At 44.5% G+C, this 25818-nt stretch overlaps 1 protein-coding gene across 16 annotated transcripts in view; it reads right to left on the reverse strand.

Annotated features, from left to right (window-relative positions):
• ABTB3 (ankyrin repeat and BTB domain containing 3) overlaps positions 1-25818 on the reverse strand; it is a 505725-nt gene that overhangs the window by 114860 nt on the left and 365047 nt on the right. For all 16 annotated transcript variants that reach the window (XM_074375114.1, XM_074375117.1, XM_074375115.1 and 13 more), the window contains one exon: positions 2108-2257. In XM_074375114.1, coding sequence (XP_074231215.1) covers positions 2108-2257 — 150 coding nt within the window. The remainder of the gene's footprint in view (positions 1-2107; positions 2258-25818) is intronic.

Here is a 25818-nt window from a genome sequence, read left to right on the forward strand (position 1 = left end):
CTTATCCCATCCCAATTGTTGCAGGTATCTCAAAATATCATTCACACACATCACTACTTCAAAATAGTGGGTCATCAGAGCTGCTGCTAGATCTTGTTTTATAATGTTCTGATGAAAAAGCTTAGAATGACTATACCCAAATTTAGGTAAAATATTTTAATAATTGTATTTTAATATAATTAGCTTCCTTTATAAACTCCTACACTGAAAAAATAAAATTTCATGCATTTAAAAATATTATTCTGGGGGATGGGAATAGCTCAGTGGCAGAGTGCATGCTTAGCATATGCGAAGTCCTGGGTTCAATCCCAAGTACCTCCACTAAAAAAATAAAAATATTATTCTGAGGCAGAGTCCACTGGCTTCATCAGATTGCCAGAGGGGTCCATAGCACCTGAAAGTGTAAGAACCATCATACAACTGACTAGTAGCTGAAAACTCTGTAATTGGAGGCATCTCATGATTTCAGCGGCTTTATGGAAACGGAAGCACAATTTCTAAATTCAGGTGCCAGGAAAGTAACTCTAGTGACCATAAGGACCCCCTATGGCTTGAACCAACTACTGCTTCCCTTTTCAGAGGCTCATGCCATATACTCAAGGGAGGATGCCTGTCCTGGGTGTACTGGGAATACTTGGGAAGAGGCACAAGTTGCTCTTAACTGAATCCATTTACAGTTAAGAATTTTCTGGAATTTCACACCAACTCATACTTTAACATTCTCTAGCATTTCTGACATCAATGTACCAGTCCCACCCAGAACTAACACACAGCTATGTCATTTGACAATCAGTTGGATCACAAGTATATACAGTTTTATTTCCCTCTGGTTGGCCAGACTCAGAGAGCTCAGCCCTGAATTAGGGGAGATGCCTGCCTGACAAGTCATTGCTCAAACTTGGGAAAACCCAACCTTCCTGACAATTCCTCTCCTCTCTCCACCTTTCTGCCCCTTTCTCTCTCTCCCTCCCTCTTTCTCCCTATTTCCTGAGGGCCTGCTACATGCCAGGCAGTATTTTTGATGTTGGGCTTACATCAATGAACAAAACAAATATCTCTACTCTCTGTGAGAATATACTGTAGTAGGGAGAAATAGACTATTTAAAATAATGAGTAAACTATAGAATGTGACTTCAAGGAATGGGGAAGGCAGTGATTGCTAATGGTTATCAGGTTTCTTGTTGGGGTGATGAAAATGTTCTAAAATTGATTGTGGTTATGGTTGCATAATTTGGCCAATATACTAAAAGCCATTGGATGGTACATTTTAAGTAGGTGAACTGTATATGAATTATATCTCAGTGGAGATGTTATTAAAAATTAGAGAGTATGTCATAGGATAACTTCTGGGGAGAAAGGTAAAGCAGTGAAGTAGGAGAAGGGTCCTCAGGGTGTTCTAATTTTAAATAGGGTGGGCAGAGAAAGCTTCGTTAAGAGGTAACATTTGGGTGAGACTTGAAGTCAATGAGGGAACAAGCTATGTGGATAGCTGGGGAAGAGAGTGGTTCAGGAAGTGGCAACAGTGAGTGCAAAGGCCCTGAGGTATGCCTGCTACGTTCAAGGAACACCAGGGGCCAGTGTGACTGGAGTTCAGTGGGCTTCGGGAGAGAGTGGAAAAAGATGTCTGAGGGACACAGGTAGGGGAGCCTGGACACAGTTGTGAAGACTTTGGCTTTTCCTGCGGATCAGCTAGGGAGTCAGTGGAGGATTCTGAACAAAGGAGAGATGTGATTCGACATATGCTTTCAGTGGATCCCACTGTGGAAATCAACAGTGTTAACAGCATTTACAGTGTGCCAGGCACTGTGGGGGCCCCTTTATGGGCATTAGCTTGCTGAATTACAGCCACTGCACCCTAAGTGAAGTATTATGACTTTCTCTATGTTATAGAAAAAGGAAACTGAGGCTTAGAAAAGGGTAGGAACTTGACCTACATCAGAGGAGAGCCTGACTCCAGAGCCCTCGCTTTCCCCATGGCCATCAGCACTGATTTGTGTACACAGCAGGTGCTCAATAAAAGCAGTCACCTGGCTGGTGACAGAGCACTGTCCTGCAGGCAGCTGGCCACTTGGGCATAGAAAGGGCAGGAGAACCAGCGTTCACTTACTCAGTTCTGCGATGCTGCCCACACGGGTGGCCAACAAGGATTGCTCGATGGTCCTCAGCTCGGACTGGCTGAACATGGGCAGCTCTCCTGGCTTGCTGGTCCGCTGCGGGTCTCTGTGAAGGTTCAGGCTGTCTGGCAAGCAGAGCACTCCTGCAGTCAGAGGGGAGAGAGAATGAGAGGAAAACATATTGTTATATTTCAGCTAACCAAAGGAGGGGGCACAAAACCTTGCCCAGCCTCAAACCACATCAGAGTTGGTACCACAAAGCCAAAATAGGAACCAAGACTTTGAATCCTCTTAGAAATAATGTCCAGTTCTTTTAAAAGGTCTCCTCTATGTCCTGACCTGCTGATTTTAACAAACACACTAGCATTCACCTTTATGCAGACATTTCCAAAGGAGACAAAAAATCATTTCCTCAGACCTGCCAGGGATTCTGTCCACTGACACCTCTTGAGAACCTAGTGGTCACTGTCCCATTCTCCCTCCCAGAGGCAGCTGCTGCCCCTGGGCGCCCTGCAGGAAGTCTCTGCTGGCAACCTCCTGAGGGCATGATTTACCTGCCCAGCAAACTTAACTCTGGGTGGTTGGGCTGTTATCTGTTAGAGAAGGCTCTGGCTTTCTCCATAGAGCTATGTCAGGAGGTAGAGTCCCATGGATTTTTGTAACCTGTATGATGGGAAATTCCTGGAATCCAGCTATTTTCATTCCTTCCTTTCCATTCCATGAACATTTAGCGAGAACCTGAGACCTTACTCGGCCGATTATTCAGAAATATTCACTGTTCCCTTCATCTCCCCTACCTCCATAGGCTAGACTTGCTCCCTTGCTCCTTGACTTTGGACTTAATGAACTTTGGCCAAAGGTATGTTAAGAGACATGATGGAACCAAAGGCCTAAGAAGCACTTGTGCAGAAGAACTTGCTCTTTTGTGTTTTTACCATCATCATAGAAAAACATGCCCTGGTTAGCCTGCTGGTCTAAGAAGGGTGAGAAAAACATAGAACAGATCTAGTACAAACCTGCAGCTTAGAGCTGCCCCACAAAAGCAAATGCTAATTTAATATACCGTTGAGACACTTAGGTTGTTTGTTACTCAGCATTCTTATGGCAATAACTAACAGGTAAACTTAGCAAGTGTCAGTCACTGAGGAGACAATGAACAAAGCAGGCAGGTGTTGTGCTGTGTTAGGGGCTGAGGATACAATGATGGACAGAATTCACACACTTCCTGTCCTTGATAGGGTCACAGTCTAAGCAAAGGAGACAGACTGTTACACACATAACTACAAAGCCACATGATACATGTTCCATGGTAGGAGAAGATGAGCCAGAAGTTCCTGGCTCTTCACTGATGTAGATCATCCATAAAGGATGTCTTAGCAGAGACCTGAACAAAGAGTAGTTGTTAACAAGTTGGAAGCACGTATTGAGTGCCTACTGTATTCCTACCCCTGCTAGGCATTTTGGAGATGCAAAAGAAAACATATTCAAGTAGTGTATAAACTCACTGAAGAGACAAGACTGCCAATGACACAATAAATTGGGAACAATAAAACAGTATCAATATACAGGGGCTGAATTATTTAAGCCAACTGTCAGGGTGAGGGGACAGAAAGGCAAATGTCAGTAGTTCAAGCCCACTCCTCATTCTGCTTAAATCTCAAAAGCTCAGCAAACAAAGGCTCTGCCTTTGAAGATGGGCAGGTATGAGAAGGCACCCATCACACACCCCTTCTAGCCTCTGCTGCCTAATTAATGGCTCCAGACGTACTGAGCCAGTCACTTGTTCCTGGATGTTTCACCTTCTCACCTAACAGGCTGACACAATGGAGAAGGCAACCATAGCAGATGTTTTTTTTATGAACAATGAATCATGGATGAACATTGCAAATGACCATGAGATTTTAATGTTTCTATAATCAGGAAACTGGCCAAGTAAGTTTCTGAGATTGTTCTCTAACCATTGTTTTTCAAATATTTTGGACTCAGAATAAGAATGTATTTCACATCATTCCCAGTACACACACACACACACACCCCACGACCACTATACACACTTCTAATGTTTTCCATGAAAAATATTTTCACGGAAAATAATACTGACCCTTACTATGTACAAGGCACTTTCAATTCTTTTTCCTTTTCACTTCTTTTCTACCTTACCAATAGAAAATGCTGCCTGCAGCACCAAAAGTGATTTCATGGCCCACTAGTGGGTCACAACTGGCAGTTTGAAAAACACTGTGAACTGGGCCAGTTCACAACTTGGCACTAATGGGGCAATACAGATTCACCATTCACTGGGCACTACTCAGTGCTGTGTTGGGCTCCACACGGGATGTAGAGATGACCGAGAGGCGATCCTTGCACTTCAGGAACCCTCAGCTTTTCAGGAAAGACGAGACCTTCTCAGAAATGCTGGTCATCCGAGGCCAGCCTCCTGTCTGTCCCTCTCCCTCAACAGCTGAGTCACCCCCATCACCTCAGGCAGTGACGCCTGAGTCATCCTTGCTTCCTCCAGTTTGTGCACCTGCCCAGACATCTAGTCAGAAGCCAAGTTCAAGTCGTCATTGCTATGGCAACCAATGTTGGGCCAAGCCCTCATCTGATGCCCTAGATGTTCCTGATCAAATTCAGACATTTACTACCCTTAATGGCAATCACCACAGAGGACACCAGATGACCATGACCCACTGTGATAATTGGCCCAAGGTTCAGGGGATGAAACCCTCCACTAGGGAAGGGAGTGGTGGTCAGGGGGCTTCACAGTAAAGGAGGTCTGGGAGCAACTTCTGAACATCAGGGAGGTAAAGTTCTCTAATTAGCAGTACAAATGGACCTGACATGTACTTACAGGACTGCTTTCTTGGAATCTGCACTATATGCAGCAAGTTCTTATCCCAGACCTGCATGTGAAACATTGCTTCACATGTTGGTTGAGGCACAAGCAAACAGGTCTTGGAGTCTGGAACCCAGAGCTTCAGTCCTGGCTTTTCCATTTCCCATTTGTTTAACCTTGGGCAGGTCAGACAGCTTCTCTCGACCTCAGTTTCCTTTTCTGTGAAATGAGGGTGTTAAGAATGGCTTTGTCTCCCTCAAGGTGTTGCTGAGGGTAGGGGAAGAAATGAGACAAAGTGTACTGAAGTATTCTGCATGTGCTGAGCAGTAGTAGGTGTTCAACATATCTTAACTGAGATGAAAATCAGTTAATGTGCCTAAGCCCAGCTTTGGACTTCTTTATCATAAGAATAAATAATTTCCCTTGAAATTATTCCTCCTTCTTTTAGAGGGTTCTGAAATTTAAATGTGAAAATATAATTATTCAAAGAAGCTTTGAAAGCTAGATTACTGGGATTTGGGGAATCTATAATTGATCTATTATGCAAAGATTATATGCCAGGGTTTTCCTGTTTTCTTTTTCTTTGAGGACTCTATATGGGGTATACATATAAAGTAGAGGGTTTTTTTGTATAAAAATCAACTAAGTCATTAAGAAAGTCTCAGCATCATATTTTAGTGCCAGTTGCAGGCCTGAGTTTTGGTTTATGCATCAATTTCCACTATTAGAGTCAAGGACAGCCACAGTCTTATAATTAAGACTCAAGTTTAAAGACAGGGGAAACTAAGATTCAAATATGACTTTGACTGCAACTAAGGGAATAATTTCCTTGAAAAGCAGGCGATTGTAGGAGAGGGTCCACAGTGTTGAAGGGGTCATGGTCTTCTTGAAATTCTATTACTTTGGGCTGAGTGGTACATTTGTCTGAGGGGAAATCCATTCACGTTCTCAAAGGGGTTGGCAAGTCCTAAAAGATGATGAACCAATGCCTTTGAATGTTCACATTTACAGCCATAACCAATACAGGCCTCACTGGCCATAGGTGGGACAGAGAGGCCAGGCATGACTGTAGGCTCTTAATGGAGCTATGCTCCAATCCTGCGCCCATCCCCTGGGCAACCTGGACAAACCACTTCCCAGATCCCCAGGCAGCCTCTGTGTCTGCAAAGAGATGTTAAAATATCCACTTCATTGTTTTATTGTGGTGATTAAACAAGGTAAATACTTAAGGCCACTAGCCTACAGTAAGCACTTACTAAATGGCCTGTTCCCCAAAATGTGCAGTTTTGTTTATTTAATGTCTGGATTCATATAGTCTTGCAGATCATCTTTCCAAAGTCTGTGTGACTGGAGACAGACAACTTTTTGGTTAGGTCATTTAGAACAGAAAATGTGAGAACTGTTCCACTGGGTGGGCCCTGGGGCCAACCATATCGAGCATTCTGTCTCCCATGGGAGTAATCAGGGCAATTCGGTCTCCCTGAATACCCACCTTCCTATGTTCATAGGACAGCCCCTTGGCAAATATATCATCTCCCTCCTCTCAGCTTTTCTCTGTATCTCCATTCTATCACTGGACCTGGATGCTGTTTCCCACCAAGAGAAAACTAAAGAAGACAGCCATCAGCACTCATCCCTTCTCCCTTTGGTGTTGATGGTAATGGCAGAGGAGGAGGCTACGTACGTCTTGGCACCCTGGACCCAGGCTTTGGTTCTGCCTTGTCTGTCTCTGGCTGTGAGAAGAGAACAGACTCCTAAGTCCTGCCTGCCAAGCTAGGCCTTGTTTTCTGCTAAGTTATCCCCGGAATTTAAAGTGGAGGGCCCTGGCACCAGTCCCAGCTTTAAGAATTGGGAAGGAAGCAGCTGGGGTGCAGCAGACCAGCCCTCGAACTGGCACCAGACAGACCTGGCCGGGTTCAGATTCCTGCCTTGCCGTCTCCCAGCTGTGTGGCCCGGGACTTGTGACTTGGCTCCTCTGAGCCTCTGTTCCTCTCTCTGCAAAATATTTGATGCTATCTACCTCCTAGCATGGCTGGGAGACCATAATGGGATAATCTATACGGACAACCTGGCACAGAAAAGAGAGTCAATAAATGTTTGCTAATAATCCAAGTGAAGTTCTTCGAAGCTAAAGATTTAGGAATTCAATAACAAGGTGCCAGAAGGCTTTCTTTTACTGTTCAATTTATTAAGAAACAAGATAGGAAATGATCAGATTTTTAAAAATGTTTGCACCATCGGCTTGGAAACTCCATTTTATTTTAAGAGACTTGGCAGCGGGAAGCAAATTCAGGACTGCCTTGGTGAGCCCATTTGTCTGTGGGAGCCATGCCATTTTCCAATTAGATAAATCCAGACCATGGTTCATTTTTTCCCCTATAATGAATTATGTTCAAAGGGAAAATTCTTAGGAAGTCTGAAGCTAAACCATCAAAAGAAATAAGAGGTAGACACAAAGATGGAGAATTTTCAGAAATGGATTCAATAACATGCCCACTGGAAGAGGCTGAAGTACACAGGAGGAATGAGCATGACAACCTTAAAAGAAGACAAAGAAACCATGGAGCACAGTGGGTGAGCCAGAGTTGGCCTGGGAGTGTCAGGGCAGCTTCCCAGGGGAGCTTAGTGCTGGAGCTGGGATCTGGGGAAGCAGACACCTTACAGTAGAGTTGAAAGAATGTGGACTCAGGAGCCTGAAGGAATGCTCGGGTTGAACTGCACCTGTACTTTGTCACAGCAGTGTCACCTAGGGATGCTATTTAGCCTCCCTGGATCTCCGTTTCCTTCTGAATAATATGGGGAGGGTCACAGTGTAATCCTCATAAGGCCACTGGAAGATTAAATGAGTTAATACATGTAAATCTTGGCCCCTATAAATAGCTCAATAGATGTGATGATGATGATGATTAGAGAAGGACATTCCAAGGAAGAGCAAAGACCCAAAGACATGGGCTCTGCATATGAGTGACTGGAACCGAGGGTACAAGATGGGATAGAGGGTGCAGAAGGTGGGAGAAGGAGCTGGACCAGGAGGCAGGGGTGGACCATGGAGGGCATTGGGCCAAAAAAATTCTGGACTTAAAATCTAAACCTTTACCTTCCAGCCATGTTTCTCTTCCTCCCCTTTCATAGCTGAAAGCCTAGAAAGAGTGGTCTACACTCACTATGTCCATTTCTTCCTCTCCCTCATTATCACTGTACTTGTTCTCTCCATTTTTGATGGGTGCCCAGCAAGTTCATGTTCATCCTTCAAGGCCTAGCTCAAATGCCACTTTTGAGATCCCAAGGCTCAAAGAAGTTCCTATTCTTAGGAAGCTCCCAGTCCAGAGAGGAAGATTCTGAGACAATAGGAAAAGTGTACCCACTGTGCCTGCTGGGTGTTGAGGCAGAGAAAGGTAGGGACAAAGTAGGGTGGGGTCACCAAGGAAGAAATGGCCCAAGATGACCACACAGGTGGTCCTCTCCATAAGAGCCGGATGCAGCCAGCTTTCCCTTGAAGGCAGCTCAGGAGTGAAGGAAGCTAATAATTAAAGTCTGGGTAAGGGAGTGTCCACCTTGAGAGCAGGGCACAGAGGCAGCCATGCTGTTAGTAAGTCACTGTACGTGGTACATGGCACAGAGACAGTGGGGCATTGCTATGGCTCTAACACTGACCGTGTAAGTAGGAAAATCTGCAGGAAAACAAGGGGAAAGATACTCTGTTCATTCATTCATTCAGTGAGTATTAGCCGAGTGCCCGCTAGGTGCTAGGTGTAGTTCTAGGTACTGAGGATCCAGTAGCAAAAAACTGGAAATCCTTGCCATCTTGGTATGTGTATTCCAAACACATAATGAGAATATGTAACCAGTTGAGTAGTAAATGCCATGGAGAAAAATAGAGCAGGAAAGGAGGATCGGGAGTGCTGGGTTGAGCAGCGGGGTCACATGGAGAAGGGGACATTCAAAGAGAGACTTGCAGGACATGAGCATGTGAGCCAGGCTGGTATCTCGGGGGAGAAGCAGGTCAGCAGAGGGGGTGGTAAGGACAAAGGCCTGAGGGCTGGGCTTGGCTTGTTGGAGGAAGGAACAGAGAAAATGGGGGAAAGTAGTAGGCAATGAGGCCAGAGAAGTGGTGAGCACAAACTTGGGGGAGTCTTGTGGGCAACTCTGGACTTTAGCTTTTACTCTGAGAGAGATGGGAGCCCCTGGTGGGTTTGGAATAGAGGAGGGATGTGATCTGGCCTTTTTTGGAGGGGGTCACTCCAGCTGGTGGATGGAGAACAGACTGTAGGGAGTGGCCTGGGCAGAGACAGAGTGGTTATGGTGGAGATGGTACAAAAGTGATTCTCAGTACAAAGAGAAGGAAAAGTCGATGGAGTTGCTACTTGGGTGTAGGGGGCAAGAAGAAGAGAGGGGACAAGAACAGCTCCAAGGTTTTTGACCAATACAATTGAAAGGATGGATTTACCATTTAAGGAAATGGGGAACACTGTAGGAGGGTCAGGTTTGGGGAAAAGATAAGAAGTTCAGTTCTGGTCACGTTCTACTTGAGTCAGCCCTTGGACACCCATATGAAGACGCTGAGCAGGCTTCCCTGCTTTCTCCCCATCTCCCGTGATGCAAAGCTGCATCATGTAAGCCCCATCGTGGTTTGTGCTTTTCCCTCACTCTTTCTTCTTCCCTGTGACTAGCGAGCATGGTTAAATATCCTTACAAAAATTTTGGTTACCTCCTTTGCCCTCCCTCCTCTCCCAGAGGTCTGTCTTTATTGCATTATCCTTTCTACTCCCCGTAGGCTCCTGAGCCATCCATCTCGCAGGGGCTTAAGAGGAGAGAGAGACTCATTTCCCCAATTTTCTCATCTCTGTGGTGAAGTGCACCTGGGGCCTTGCAGGGCTTGTGAGTATCTGCTTTGGTCCTTGACTCCTGCTAAGAGGTATTTTATGTTGGGCCAACTGACATCCTTCAAAGTCCAACAACCCCCATTTCTGGGCTCTCTGATATCTGCCTGAGATCCTTCAGCCTCATCTCACAATAGCTCAGGCTGGTTTGTTTTAGCCCACCTTATTATAAACCTCACCGCCCTTCAGGGACTCTAAACCTCTTACCTCACCTACAACCAAACAGAGACTTGTGTTCAAGCCGAGCAGGCACCTTGTTACCCTACCTTATAAAACACCCCAGTAACTGGCCCTTGGCACTCACACAGGCACCTCACGTCTGCGTGGCCTGCTGTTGTCTATGACAGCATACCTTAATAAACCCCTTTCTATTCCCATACTTTATCTCTGGTAAATTCTTTTACCAGCCCTCACATCACCATGTCACCAACTGGCTGCTGCACTGTGCCCACAACATTTTAGACCTCCACTCCAGCCAGGTCTTGGGTAGCTGTGGAAATGTGAGAGGTTGGTCAGATTTTGGAGATCATCTGGCTCCCAGGACCATGGACTGTGGCCATTTGGAAGTTCTCTAAAAGCATCTATTTCCTTGTCCCCTTGCACAGCAGTGACACCTGTGGGCACAGTGTCAAGTGGTGGTGATAAAATTCAGCCCTGGGTGCGATGGGGGTGTGTGTTAGACTGTTTTGACTTAAAAACTAGTCTTTGACATTTCAATTAACACATGGCAACAAGTCAGAGTGAAATAATGAGGACGTAGCTTTCTGGACAGTGGAGACTACTGCTCTTCATCAAGGTGGCCATGTATCTTCCTCTTGAACACTTAGAATTCAAATGCATTCATCAGTCTGTCCACTCAACACTCATTTATCCATTCATCCATCCAAACTTCTGCTTTTATAATGGCTCATCCTTTAATTAATTAAAGAGTAATTAATTAATCAAACAACTTTTGAGCATCTATTATGTGTTATATATTATGCTGCGCAGTGGAGATACAGCAGGAAACAAAACAAAGTAGTTGCCCTCATGGAGCTTAACCCCCATTCATCTATCTATTTATCCATCCACTAACTTTCTTCCTTTTCTCCCTTCCTCCCTCCCTCCCTCCCTTCTTTCCTTCCTTCCTCAGTCCCTTCCTGTACTACTCCTTCCATCCATCCATCCATCCCATATAATGTGACAGACTGGGACTCTAATGAAAAGTAAGACATAGACTCTGTCCTTAAGAAATCCGTAATCTAGTGGCACATGTACACATGCTCATGAGTGTCCCAGGTGCTGTAAGAGAAGCTCGCACATGCTACACTGAGGGCACAAATAGAAATGGAATATTTCACATGAGTGGTGTGTCAGGAAAGGTTTTATAGATGAACTGTCCTAGGACAAGTACTGAAAAGTGAGCCCATGTTCACTAGGTGAATTGGATGCAGTTGGGGGTGGGGAAGAAAAGAGAATGGGAAAGGGCAAACCGGAGGGAGCAGCAAAAGCCAAGCAAGGCACGGAGGCAGGAAAATTCGTGGTGCATTGAAGGGACTGTGATAAGTTCTTTTTATACATTACTGGATTGGATTTGCTAGTATTTTGTCCAGGATTTCTGCATCTATGTTCACAAGAGACATTCATCTGTAGTTTTCTTTTCTTATAATATTTTTGTCTAGTTTCGGTATTAGGGTAATGCTAGACTCAGAATGAGTTAGGAAGTACTCCCTCTGCTTTTATCTTCTGAAAGAGGTTGTAGAAAATTGGCATAATTTTTTCTTTAAGTGTTTGGTAGAATTCACCATCTGGGCCTAATGCTTTCTATTTTGGAAGGTTATTAATTGTTGATTCAATTTCTTTAATAAGCCTAGTCAGATTGTCTAATTTTTCTTGTAAGTCTTGCTAGATTGGGTCTCTCAAGGAATTGGTACATTTCACCTACATCATCAAATTTATGAGCATAGAGTTGTTCATTCTATTTCTTTATTATTCCTTTAATGTCCATGGGATCTATAGTGATGTCCCCTCTTTCATTTCTGATATTAGTAATTTCTCTTTTTTTTACTTAGCTAGGCTCATCAATTTTATCAACCTTTTCAAAGAACCAGCTTTTGGTTTCATTGATTTTCTCTATTTCCAGTTTTTAATTTCATTGATTTCTGCTCTAATTATTATTTCTTTTCTTTTGCTTATTTTTGCTTTAATTTTTTCTTTTTTAAATTTCCTAATGCAAACACTTATAATCTTGATTTTACATCTTTCTTCTTTTTAAATACATGCTTTTACTGCTACAAATTTCGAGCACTGCTTTTGCTGCATCCCACAAATTTTTATGTTGTGTTTTCACTTAGTTCAAAATATTTTTAAAAATTCTCTTGAGATTTTTTTTTCTTTGACCCAAGTGTTATTCAGGAGTGTGTTGTTTAGCCTCCACGAATTTGGAATTTTCCACCTATCTTTCTATTGATTTCTAGTTTAATTCCACTGTGGTCTGAGAACAGTCTATTCTTTTAAAGTTGTTAAGGTGTGTTTCATGTCCCAGAATGTGGTCTATTTTGGTGAATGTTCCATGTGAGCTTGAGAAGAATATGGTTCTCTGTTGTTAGATGAGGTAGGCTGTAGTCCATTATAACCAGTTGATTAGGACTTGTACTATGTCCTTACTGATTTTCTACCTACTGGATCTGTCCATTTCAGACAGAAGGGTGTTAAAGTCTCCAACAATCAGAGTGGACCTATTTCTCCTTGTAGTTCTATCAGTTTTTGCCTTTCTTTTTACAAGGTATGTTGAGATTATTTTAAGCTATGTCTTTCCCAGATTAATTTTAATTCTGAGTCATTAAGTATCTGAATATGGTTTGACTAGTGAAGGTGATCATACTAGGAAAAGGAGGAAGGAAATGATGGGCAATAGGAGTGGTAAGGAGGTACATATTCATTTAAGAGAACTTCTGAACTAATTATTTGAATGTGTAGTATGTACCCTGAAACAAATTCACCTGTACCCTTACCTGTTGCCAACTCTAATTCTACCGTGTCTCACTGAGACTTGCTTAATAAACACAAGCTGAATTAATGAACGAGTCCTGGGTAGAGTTCTTGATGGAAAACAAAGATTAGTAAGAAAGGTGTTAATGTATCATTAACACCCCACTGAGTATTTCTCCCTGTAAGAGATAAAAAAGGGGGCTGAAAAATGGATTCCACATCAGCTGTCAACAATTTTATGCCAAGGACAAATATTCACAGATTTCTTATCCCCAGGATGTCTAGAAACATTTCCAGGTAATTGTTAAGGGTACCTTCTACAGTGGAAGCCTGTGTACTTGGCAGGTTTCCAACTAGAAATCTCTTTCCAACGGAACTTCTGCAGAGTAAGAGCATGAAGATCATTTATATTCGTAACAAAGGCCCCCAAGGCCTGTAAGATCCTGAATCACCCAAGAAAGATTAAATCATGTTCAACCAAGCTTTAGTGTTAAGTATATTTAATTGTATTCTGAGTCTTCAAAGACTGATTATCTTTAATTAAATAGCCTTGTGACTATAGACTTATCACTTATTTGATATGATATAGTGAGGATAGGATCTTTAATTTAAAGTTGAAATACCCTATGGCTGACCACACAGAATGAGAGGGGTTTGTGTGTGTGTGTGTGTGTGTGTGTGTGTGTGTGTGTGTATGTGTGTGTGTGTCTACAGGCATGAAGGAGAGTAGGCCAATATTTTGAGAGCTGGCTAAAATGCTTCTGTTAACATAGTGTAGATGTTAATGGCACATGGAAGCATAAATCTGCCATCTGCAGCAACGCATGTGTATGGTGATATAAATAACTAATAGGGCTTTTACAATCCATCGAAAATACAAAGATTACTAAATTGGCTTTTAAAAACATTAGAATCCCATTAGGTCAAAATTCAGCAGCTGATTACAGAGCAAAATAAACCTCAAGAGGACTCTAAATTCTCATTTGTTGCCGCTGTTAAAGGTACTGCACTTTTGACAAGGCCATGGGCCCCTGGGGAAGGTGAGCACATGGTCTTTGTTGGCCAAGAAGGGGGCCTATCCAGCTATACATCTGGATAAGGATGCTTCTGGGGAGATGCTTCCTCCCAGCACCGTTCTGGCAGTTTTATCAAGAAATATGTGATGTAGCCCAGATATAAAGTCTTTCAACTTTTAAAATTATGGCCTACTCCCCCCAAGACGTCTTTTTGGTTATTTTCTTCCCTCCCCAACCCCAGCGCCACTATATTCGCTGTATCTTTCATTTTTTGTGTTCTAATGCTTTGACATCTGGGTTTGCCCCTCCCTGGGCTAGACGGTTCCTAGACACAGCAAACAACATGCCAGTGAATGTGCTTTCCCAATGCAAACCAACCAACCCAGAGCCCATACCCACAATCACCTCCGTAATCAGGCTCTTATGCTCCAGGCCACCATCTGCTGTAATCATCCCCCGGCTAGGTACCTGACAGCCAGGGACAGCCCCCACACTCCGGTGCCCACTGAAACGAGCCAAATCTAAACCTGCTTATCCTGCCTCCCCAGTTTCTTTGCTCAGAAACCACCATAAAGGGTCTTGTCCATGTTTCTCCCTCTCACTCTGTCTCCTGACCCTCCCCCATGCTTCCCCACCTGGGATGCTGGGCCGCCTCCTCTCCTCTTGGGAATTGAGAGTAACAGACTGTCTTTTCAATGGCAACTGTCTTCCAATCTGCTGGCCTCACTGTACCTCAGATTTTCATCATATACAAATATTGTAAAATACCCCACCCTCGAACCCTCCTACACTGCTGGTGGGAATGCAGTTTGGTGCAGCCACTATGGAAAACAGTGTGGAGATTCCTCAAAAGACTAAGAATAGACTTACCGTACGACCCAGGAATCCCACTCCTCAGCTTGTATCCAGAAGGAACCCTACTTCAGGATGACACCTGCACCCCAATGTTCATAGCAGCACTATTTACAATAGCCAAAACATGGAAACAGCCTAAATGTCCATCAACAGGTGACTGGATAAAGAAGATGTGGTATATTTATACAATGGAATACTACTTAGCCATAAAAACCGACAACATAATGCCATTTGCAGCAACATGGATGCTCCTGGAGAATGTCCTTCTAAGCGAAGTAAGCCAGAAAGAGAAAGAAAAACACCATATGAGATTGCTCATATGTGGAATCTAAAAAACAAACCAACAAACAAACAAAAACAAAGCATAAATACAGGACAGAAATAGACTCATAGACAGAGAATACAGACCTGTGGTTGCCAGGGGGGCGGAGGGTGGGAAGGGATAGACTGGGATTTCAAAATTGTAGAATAGATTAACAAGATTATACTGTATAGCACAGGGAAATTTACACAAAACGTTATGGTAACTAACAGAGAAAAAATGTGACAATGAGGGTGTATATGTCCATGTATGACTGAAAAATTGTGCTGAACACTGGAATTTGACACAACGTTGTAAAATGGTTATAAATCAATAAAAAATGTTTAAAAAAAATAAAGACAAAACCAAAAAAATAAAATAAAATAAAATAAAATACCCCACCCTATGGAATTTTAATAGCATAGACACACTGTGTATCTGTTTCTGTACTAGGCTCCTTTGGAGGGTCACAAACCATTGCAATTCCTAAGGGGTTTTTTGCCTCCCAAGAACTAATTTTCACCTCCTTGGCTCTATATTGCCCTCCTGGAAAATCCACAGTGGACCAAACTAAGATGTACATGAGAACAACTTGGAGAGTTTTAAAAGGTAGTGATACCCGGTCTCCATCCCAGACCAATGAAATCAGCACGTCTGAGGGCAGGGCCCAGGTACTGGTGTTTTCTCAGCATTCTCCGGGATGATTCTCATGGGCATCCAAGTTGAGAACCTCTGAGTTAACCCAGATCACAGTGGCTGCCCCACTGCCAGGCCTGGCCCCCACACACCACATTTACTCTTATAGATAAGAAGAACCATGGGAAAAAAACACAATGACGCAGGGCTCTGTGGTACTTTCAAACTTCTGAGAGCTCTATCCTGTCTAGGGGCAGGAATTTGGTATTTATGTGTAGATATGTGCTGGACAATAGTTATAATCATCTGTAGTAGGCTGAATGGTGGTCCTCAAAAGATATGTCTGTGTCCTAACCCTGGGACATCTTTTATTTGTGAAGAGGGTCTTGCAAATGTCACTTAGGATCCCAAGAGGAGATCATCCTGGATTTAGGTTGGGCCCTAAATCCCATGACTTGCGTCCTCATAAGACAAAAGCAGATGCTAGTTGAGACACAGAGAGACATAGGGGAGGAGGCCATGTGAGGATGGAGACAGACTGAAGTGATGTGTCTACAAGCCAAGGGAGACCAAGATAGCCAACTGCTGCTGGAAGCTGGGAGAGAGGCATAGCACAGATTCACCCTCAGAGCTTCCAGTCCTAATTCACCCTCAGAGCTTCCAGTCCTAATTCACCCTGCCAACACTTTTTTGGATTTCTGGTCTCAAGAAATTTCTCTCAGAGTTGTTTTAAACCACCCAGTTTGTGGAAATTTGTTACGGCAGTGTTAGGACTAACTGATCTCTCTGTGATTTTAAATGCCTCATACTGCCTGGAACAGTCTTGATCCCATGACCACCTTCTCCACTTCAACAACCTTCAGTGGCTCCCTACTGCCCAGAAGATAAAATCGAAACTTCTTAACCAGGCCTATAGACACCTCTGCGAGCTTTACCTAACCCAGCTGTCCAGCCAAATTGCAGACCACTTCCAAAGTGACAGAGGGGCTCACTTTCCTTGATATGACTCCCCACCTCCATGCCTCCCCTCCCACGGCTCCTCTCACCCAGAACGCCTTCCCTCAGCTTTCTACAGGGAGTGATTGCCACCCATCTTCAAGGCACGGCTTAAATGCCACTTCCTTCAGCAGCTGCCCCAGAGATCCCCAAATGGCCGGGACTCCCTCCTCTTCCCACAGCGGGGTGAACTATGGAACTTCCGCATCCGTTCAGTGTTGTGGTGAGATAATGATACTGACAAAAAACAATAGTTAAGATTTTATACGGCACTTGCTACGTTCTAGGCAAGTGTTTCACGTGTATTAACGATTTTAATCCTTACAATGCCTCTCTGCAGTTGGTATTATTACTACTGTTTTTAGTTTACAGATGACAAAACTGAGGTGTCTGTGGGCACATACACACACTCTTTCCCCCTCTATGTGTGTGTGTATATATATATTTATACACATACACACACGTGCACTCGTATATGTACACATACACATATATACACACACATTCAGTTGTCCATCCTTCCATTTATTGTGTGTGCGTGTGACTGAGTGTTTTCTCGTACAAAGATATGTGCCACAGAGAAAAATGACACAGCTTCTGCCCAGGAGGAGCTTCCTGACAGATGTGAATACCCATTTTGAAAATCTGTGTTATTTGCAGATACTAACTAGTATATATAAAATAGATAAACAACAAGTTTCTTCTGTATAGCACAGGGAACTACATCCAATATCTTGTAGTAACCTATAATGAAAAAGAATATGAAAACAAATATGTCTATGTATATGTATGACTGAAACATTATGCTGTACACCAGAAATTGACACATTGTAAACTGACTATACTTTAATTTTTTTAAAATGACATTTAAAAAAAAAAGAAAATTTGTGTTCTGTGATTTGGAAGTGTGAGTCATGAAAGATCTTGAAAGCTGGGAAGCCTCTGACACCACTAAATCCAGCTCCCCTCAGTCAGCACAAACATTTCCTGAGTGTCTACTATGTGTCAGGCCCTGGGCATGATACGGTGAAGCCACAGTCACTCATGACGAGAACTTAAGTCACACTAAACTCTTTATTTTAGAGATGAGAAAACAAAGGTTTAACCAGAGAGGTTAAGTAACTCTCCCAAGGTCACACTAACTTGGTTTAATCCCATTTCTGGATAATGAAAAGCCACTTCCAGTTCCAGAGATGAATTACCAATTTTGAAAGAATTAGCAAAAAAAAATCCTATATAGATAATACCATGTGGTATTTGTTGGTTTATTTATTTATTTTTGTAATGGAGGTACTAGGGGTTGAAAATCAGGACCTCGTCCATGCTAAGCACACACTCTACCACTAAGCTATACCCTCCCCCTACTAATCAAGTCATTTTAAGATAAGCAGATTCTCCTGGATTGTCTGGGTGGGCCACAAAGTTCCTTTAAATGGAGAAGAGGGAGACAGAAGAGTCAGTATCCACATGATGCAGTGTGAAGGAGACTGGACCAGCCATAGCTGGTCTTGAAGATGGAAGGGGGCCATGAGCCAAGGGATGTGAGCAGCTTCTAGAAGCTGGAAAAGGTGAGGAAAGGGGCTTTCCCCTAGAGCCTCTGGAAAGAAATATAGCCCTGCTGACATCTTAATTTTGGCTCATTGAGACTCATTTTGGACTCTGACCTCCAGAACTGTTGGAGAATAAACTTCTATTGTTTTAGGCCCCTCAGCTTGTGGTAATTTGTTACAGCAAACATAGGAAACTAATGCTCCCTATAATTAGACTGAGCCTTGCAAAACTCCTCAGGGTGCTGGGGGCCTGACGGAGTCATTCTGAAATGAACGTCACCCATCCTTCCTCAAGTCCAGACATCTAATTTCACTTTAAAACTTAACTACTATCTGTTCTCAGTCTGGACACCTTCTCAGCCTTTGCCTTTCCCCCCACTGGGGAAATTTCAGCATTTAATGAAGAAATAGAGATGACCAAAGAATGCCATTTTTCATAACTTTCTTCCTCAGTTCTTCCAGATACTCTTCTCTCTGCTTTAAGATCATTGTCTCTGGCACTTTATTTTCAGAAATGCTCTTGGCGTTCATTCTTTGCAGCCCATTGAAGAGGTGACCTTGGGGGCCAGTGTTGCTCTCTCCGTGGCCCCCAGCCTCCCTGCATTTTTCAATTTCTGTTTGGAGACTGTCTTTTGCTTTGGGGACGTGCTTAACACTCAAGGTCCTCCTGATGCAGAGGGGAGGGAGAGGGGCTTACAGAGTAGGGCCAGGCTCTGTGTTCTGGCATGAGAAAGGGGAATCAGTTCTGCCCACTAGGGTCAGAGAATTGAGGTGGGAATGAGCCACTTCCAGGAGAAGAAAGGATGCATCCACCACCTCCAGGGAGGGAGATGGGTGACAAATGGCTCCTCTGGGGACTCAGAGAATAAGAGCATCGATTTTTCTGACACTGAAAAGCTGTTACTCCTGGGAATGTGGATGATTATGAGAAATGGCTCATCACCCAGCATTCAACAGAATATTCACTGAACTTTCTTAGTGTCAGGTTTTGTATCAGGAAGATAGATGATGAAGATGATGGTGATGGTAATGATAATGATGATGATGGTGATGATAATGCTGATGGTGATGGTGATGATGGTTATGATGGCAGCTAACTCACTATGTGCCAGGCACTGTTCTAAATATTTCTCATACACTCACATATTTTATATCTTCAGGTGGTAGGCATGAAATATTTGCCCAATCAGTGAATAGAGACTTACTTGGTCCTTACCACTCCAATCTCACAACTAGGGGTAGGATGTGGTAGACTAAAATGAAGGGAAGATGGAAGAGGAGAAATAGAAACAATAATTGTGTTAGAAAAAGAGTAGTGGTTAGGTATATGGTCTCCAGAAACACCTGCCCAGGCTTAAATCCAGCTCTGTTTCCTATTAACTCTCCAGCCAAATTAATAAACCTTTCTGTGCCTCAGTTTCTTTATTCATAAAGTGGGGGTGATCGGAATAGCATTTACTTCACGGGGTTATTTTACACATATCCATACCAGAACAGCATCTGGTACACAGCAGATGATCAAACCTGTGTTTCTTGTTATTGTAAGATGCTCAGCAGAATTTATCTATGCCACTCGAAGGCATATTTGGTTGCTTCGGTTTCCTAATTTGGCTTCTTCCCCAGACTAGTTCTAGCATCTAATTAGGAGTCTTTGCCGCCTCCATTCTTGCTGCCATTCTGGACAATAACATCCTCGCTTCTGATTAAACCTGATTTTCTATTGTGCATCTTTATCTTTCCCCAGCCAAGGAAGACTTCAACAAAGAGATGACACCTGAGCTGAGTCTTTAGGAACATGTAATTTTACAAAGAGAGGGAGTTAATCAAAAAGGAGGAAGTAGCTGGTTCGGCTAGAGGGAGAAAGCAAGGGAGGGAGGTGCACTCCTGGAGAAATGCTGGGGAGCAGGCTCTACCTGGGGACAGGGCAGGAGCCCAGATGGCAGGAGGCAGAACTACAGGATGAAAAACCTTGACCATCACATTAGCATTTTACAGGTTGGATGGGAGCCATTAAAATTTCTGAAAGCTTCATAAGCCTACAATTGTTATGCACATCCTAGGGGGTAGTGTTTCCCCTAGTGGGGGCATTAGTACCAACACAAATTGTAGTTGTAGTAATGATGGCATTAATAGTCATAGCAGTGATAACAGTAGTAGGGGTAGTATCATTGTGGGAACTGAAACATCATCATCATGATCTTTCTTACAGTTACTTTTACTTAGTACTTACTATGCGCCACTCTAAATACTTAGGGTCTTATTTAATCCTCACAGTAACTCTAAGAGGTAGCTATGTTTATTATCCTCATTTTACAGATGAGAAAATAGAGGCAGGATAGAGTTTTGTGACCTGGGTAAAGCTGCACTGAAACCCAGAGACCCAAGACCTGGATGCTTGTAGAAGACTATATTAGGCAGAGTGAGGAGCGGACCTGGCTGACCCAGTGGGAAATGGACATCCAGAACTGATACCATAAGAGACAGTACCAGCTGAAGACAAGAAGGGATCCCCCAAAGTTCAGGGAGCTCTCATGGATGGGAGCCCCTAAGAGGTGATTATGGGATCCTAGCTGAGCCTTGGATGTGGTAATTGAAGGGGGCAGCCAGGAGCCCCCTTTGCAGAACTTCTGCCAGCAGTGGCTTGCCTGCTTGGCCATCACCCCCAGGGTATGGGGGTTGGGCTGGGTCTTTGAGTTCCTTTGCTGCCTGCTTAGAGTCTGTTCTATCTGCAGAGCCCAGAACAGAGGAACACCAGAGTGTGGCTGAGTCAGTATAAGTGGGTCTGGCTTCGCCCCGCCCCCTTCCCTGCTGGATGCTGGCCAAGTGGTCCAGCAGGAGGCAATGGCTGAGGCTAAATGTCATTACTCCAACTGCAGTTTAGCTCTGCTGCATGTAAAACATGTCACCTCCCCATTTGACTCCTGCTTCCCAGTCACCAAGGGAGAGGGGGTGGGGTTCCTGAGGACAGCAGGAGCTGCAGACAGCCTCAGTCCACAATGCCCTTGAGAGGGGATCCTTAGGCAGTTAGGGGTCCTGGCCGCCCCCTGCCTTCCCCTGATTCCTAAGAAGTGACAGTCAGCCTGCTCCTTATCTCTGCATTTCCCTGGTTCTGTTAGTGACAGCTCCCTGGTGTCCCCAAGGTCCTCTGGCAGGAGACAGTTTAAAAGGCCTATTTTGCAGACTCCAGGGGGACTGTGATACCATCTTTCTGTGTCTTGATTAAGAATGATCCTCAGGGCCCTGCTGGAGGAGAGGACGTGTGCTGCTGACAGCTGGATACAGGAAAGGGAGTAGCGCTGCACTGCCAAGGTCCTTGAGGGAAAGGGAGCTGCCTGGGGATAGCTGCTCAGGCCCGAAGGAGGTGTGCAGGGAAAAGGAAGACCTTTGGGGAATAATCTGGTGTTCTGGAGCAGCGGGGAGAGGCCTGGGCTTTGGAAGTCTGCAGGAGAAGAATGTTAAAGAGAGTGAGAGGCAGACTGACTTAATACACATAATGACCTCTTGCTTCTGGCCCCTGCAAAAGCCAAGCCTTCTAGCTGTGGCCACTTGGCTCCCTGGCCACATGTGGCCTGGACCAGGAGAAGCCCCAGCTGGCTGAGGGGCTCCCTCTGCTTTCTGGTCAGTTCCTTACCCCTGACTTTCCCAGACCCCTCACCGGTGACTCAGCTCAATACCCTGTGGGCTCGTCCTGACTTTTCTGTCCCAGCCCGCCTTATTGAGAGGGTGTAGGCCTTGGCAGGACTCATTTTGTGGGCTGGGAATCCCAGGCTGTAGAGTGAGATCCTGGGAACCTCGTGGTGCTCCTCAGATCTCCTTCACTTCCCCCCGAGACCCAGGATTCAATGTTCACGTGGGTCCCAGGCTGTCTGCGTGCTTGGAGCCGAACGGAGCTGGGTTCATACCTCTCCTCTTTTCTTACTGTGTGGCTTTGGGCAAGTCACTGACCCCTCTGAGCCTCAATTCCTATGTGCGGATAATAATATCTCCTTTGCAGGCTTGCTGTGAGGTCTAAGGAGGTAATATACCATTTCAGTTTGCTAGGGCTGTCATAACAAAGGACCACAAACTCAGTGGCTTAAACAACAGACATTTAGTGTCTCACAGTTCTAGAGGCTGGACATCTGAGCTCAAAGTGTTGGCAGGGTTGGTTCCTTCCAAGGGCTGTGACAGACAATCTGTTCCAGGCCTCTCCCTGACATTCTGGTGGTTTGCTGGCCATCTTTGGCATCACTCAGCATGAAGAAGCATCACCCTGATCTGTGCTTTCATCCTCATATGGCATTCTGTGTCTAAATTTCCGTTTTTAATAAGATATCAGTCATACTGGATTAGGGGCCCATCCTACACCAGTATGACCTCATCTTAACTTATTACATCTGCAATGAACTCATTTCCAAATAAAGTCATATTCTGGAGCACTGGGGGTTGGGAATTTTCAGGGTACAAAATTCAAACCATAACACATACATAAGGATATTAAGCATAGGATGGACTCTCAAGAAATGCCAGACCCTTTTCCTTCCTCATGAAACAGAAGCAGCCTCAGAGAGAAGGTTCTAGCACTCTGAGGTTGCTTGGTGGATGGATGCAGGCTCTGCTCGCTGCCCCCTGCAAGTGCCATCAGAGGTCTACCTTCACAGTTCAGCACAACTTTCCCATCGGGGCATCCTGCCCCAGAGAGCGCCGCCATGTCCTACACCAAAGTTGTCTTCTGCGTGATGGCTCCCACCACCTGTGACAGTGTTAGAGGAAGGCTAAGGATTGGCAGGGAAAGGCCAACCCACTCTCCATCTTTCTTGCCCATTCTTCCCAGCAGAGACCCTGAGTTGGGAGGCCCCGAGAGCTACCTCAGTCCTCAGGTGACTCCTCTGAGCTAGAACTTAGCCTTTTCTATTATGAAAGAGAATTCTTCTCTCTGTGGCTTGGCCCCCAGGAAGCTTAGCTCATCTTCCCAGCCCTGGGGGTGACTGTGCTTCCCATTTGTCTAATGTTATTCTGATCCTAACAGCAGCACCATGAAAATAATATCTATTAAACACAGTCACCGTGTTTAGCACAGAGTTCCTTCCAGGCCCTCGGGTGCACCGTCATCTCCCAAAAGGCCAGCGGCTGCCCAAGGGCACAAAGCTAATAAATAAGCAGACAAGTCAGCACAGGTTATTTCCTGCAGCTGTCCCCAAATGTGCTGGCTTGAACTGTGACACTGTTTCCTTTGGTTATGTTGAGTGTCGTCGGTCGGCCCCCTCTAGAAAAATCCAGGGAAGTTCCCAGAGGGAGGTGGATGTACCGATGAGGTAGTGGGGAAGAAGAGAGGAGCGGGGAGGCAGGGCAGTCTGGGGACCTGGGGCAGAAGTTGGGGGGTGGTACAGGCTTGGACAATGGTGCCTGTGCCACTGGCATCATGAGGGTGTTGGGGTGTGGCATGGAAGGGTCCAGCTTTGGATCTGGGAAAAGCCAAGTGCATATCCTTTCTCTGCCTTCCTGAGGGGCACCTTGGGCAAGGCACTTCCGTGACTGATCCTCAGCTTCCCCATCTGAAGATGGAGAGAGAGAGAGAGAGCACAGACTGCACTGGGATGTGGTGAAGTCCCTGGGTTGGCAGCATCACCCCCATTTTTCAGGGGAGAAAATGGTCAATAAATTATTGGGATGTTTCAGTCAGTGGAGGTGAAAATGAAGCATAATAGGAAAGGGGCAAGGTTGGGGGAGGCTTCTTTCTACCCTCAAAAATCTAAATTCTCATCCAAGGGCTTCAGAAACATAAGTTTATAAAGTCTCCCCCATTTTATAATCTTCTACCCAAAGCCATTAGATCCTATGACTCAACCCAGTTCTTAAATGAAATGATTTATCACTGTTAACTACTATGCTCTGTGGGGGAAGGACTGCGTTCCATTCAATTGGCAGTGCTGGTTTCTTAGCTCAAGGTCTGGTACAGAGGGAATGCCTCACTGGTGTTTGCTGAATGAATAAATGGATGCACAGTAAAAGAAAGAATGAATGCATTTAAAAGGAAACTGCACATTTCTGGTACCATGTTCTCTCCTACTTATTAATGTTGTGAGCTGACCTGAATAACAGAGCATGAAGACAAAGCATACGGACCTGCTCTCATCAAGAGGACAATCAAAATGCTAAGGCAGGTAGCTAAGGAACTTCATTCACTTGAATGATGAAAGAATAAAGCATGGAGAGCCAGTCTTGGAGGCAAGCAGATTCCCCGGCCACAGAGGCCCACCTATTTAGATGTACAGTTATGACTATATGACAATGACACCTGTAAAGGTGTGGTCCCAACTGGCTTTGGTGTCAGGCAGATCTGATTTCTCATCCTGACTCTGACTCTTATAAGCTGCGTGGTCTTGTCTAGTGACTCAGCCTCTCTGAGCCTCTTTCCTTAACTACACAAGGGGCTACCAATAGCTCAGGTGGCTATGAAGACTGAATTAAGGGATGAAATTACTCCAAAGCTCCTAGCACCACCTGGAAACACTGTATGTGGAAACACATGCATAACAGCACCCTTTCTCCCCTGATCCTCGTCACAGGTCGAGACTCAAACTGCTTCGCCCAACTATGCCTCAGTTTCTCTCTCTGTGAAGTGGACTCAATGATAGCTGCCCAGCCGCTCTCATGAGACTTGTAATGAGATGAAGAAGATGAAAGTGCTTTGTAAATGTAAATGCACCACAGAGGGGTTATTTTTATTTTGTGGTTAACTTCTACGGGCATTTGTTCTAATTTGATTCCTAAGGGTTGTTGGAGAGAGCTTCCTGGTGGATATCCACATCCCTCTCTCCTCGGCACTACCATTTCTGATCCTGTCGCCCAAGAGGTCCAGAGGCAGTACTCTGCCACCATATGTGCCAATTCCCCCAGTCTGGATGGAATAATATTCTTACCAAAGTGGATAGACGGTGCCCTCTCCAACCCATTGCATGGGTTATTCCCAGTCTCAGTGATGATGGTCGGGCTGTCACTCAGGACAGGGCTGTCACCATCTCCCACTTGCCTGTGATATGGCCCCTTTCAGGGGCCCTCGGTGGCCTTGGGAACTGGAAATATGCACATCCACAGTGCAAACCCACAGTCTTCTTATGCAGCCTTGTTTTCAGGCAATAAACCTGGGAAAGTGGAAGACAGCTAAATTCACTGGAATTTGGGGGTTACTCTCCTGGTCATGACAGGGCACTTGGAGCAAGGTGTGATTAAATAGTCCATGAACAACAACAACAACAACAAAAGACACAAATGAACTTATTTACAAAACAGAAACAGACTCATAGACATAGTAAATAAACTTAACAGTTGCCAGGGGGAACAAGGGTGGGAAGGGATAAACTGGGAGTTCGAGATTTGCAGGTACTATCTAGTATATATAAGATAGATTAAAAACAAGTTTCTTCTGTATAGTACAGGGACCTATATTCAATATCATTTAATAACCTTCAATGAAAAAGAATATAAAAACGAATATATGTATGTATATATATGACTGAAACATGTCATACACCAGAAATTGACACAACATTGTAAACTGACTGTACTTCAATTTAAAAAAACCAGCGTTGATGAACAGAGATCCACCTATGAGTGGCTCTCACTTTTGCAATGGGCCTCTTATTCCCTAAGTATTGTCTATAAACATAGCTTTTCTCAAATAT

The sequence above is a fragment of the Camelus bactrianus genome, chromosome 12 (assembly GCF_048773025.1).
Source record: "Camelus bactrianus isolate YW-2024 breed Bactrian camel chromosome 12, ASM4877302v1, whole genome shotgun sequence".
Taxonomy (NCBI): domain Eukaryota; kingdom Metazoa; phylum Chordata; class Mammalia; order Artiodactyla; family Camelidae; genus Camelus; species Camelus bactrianus.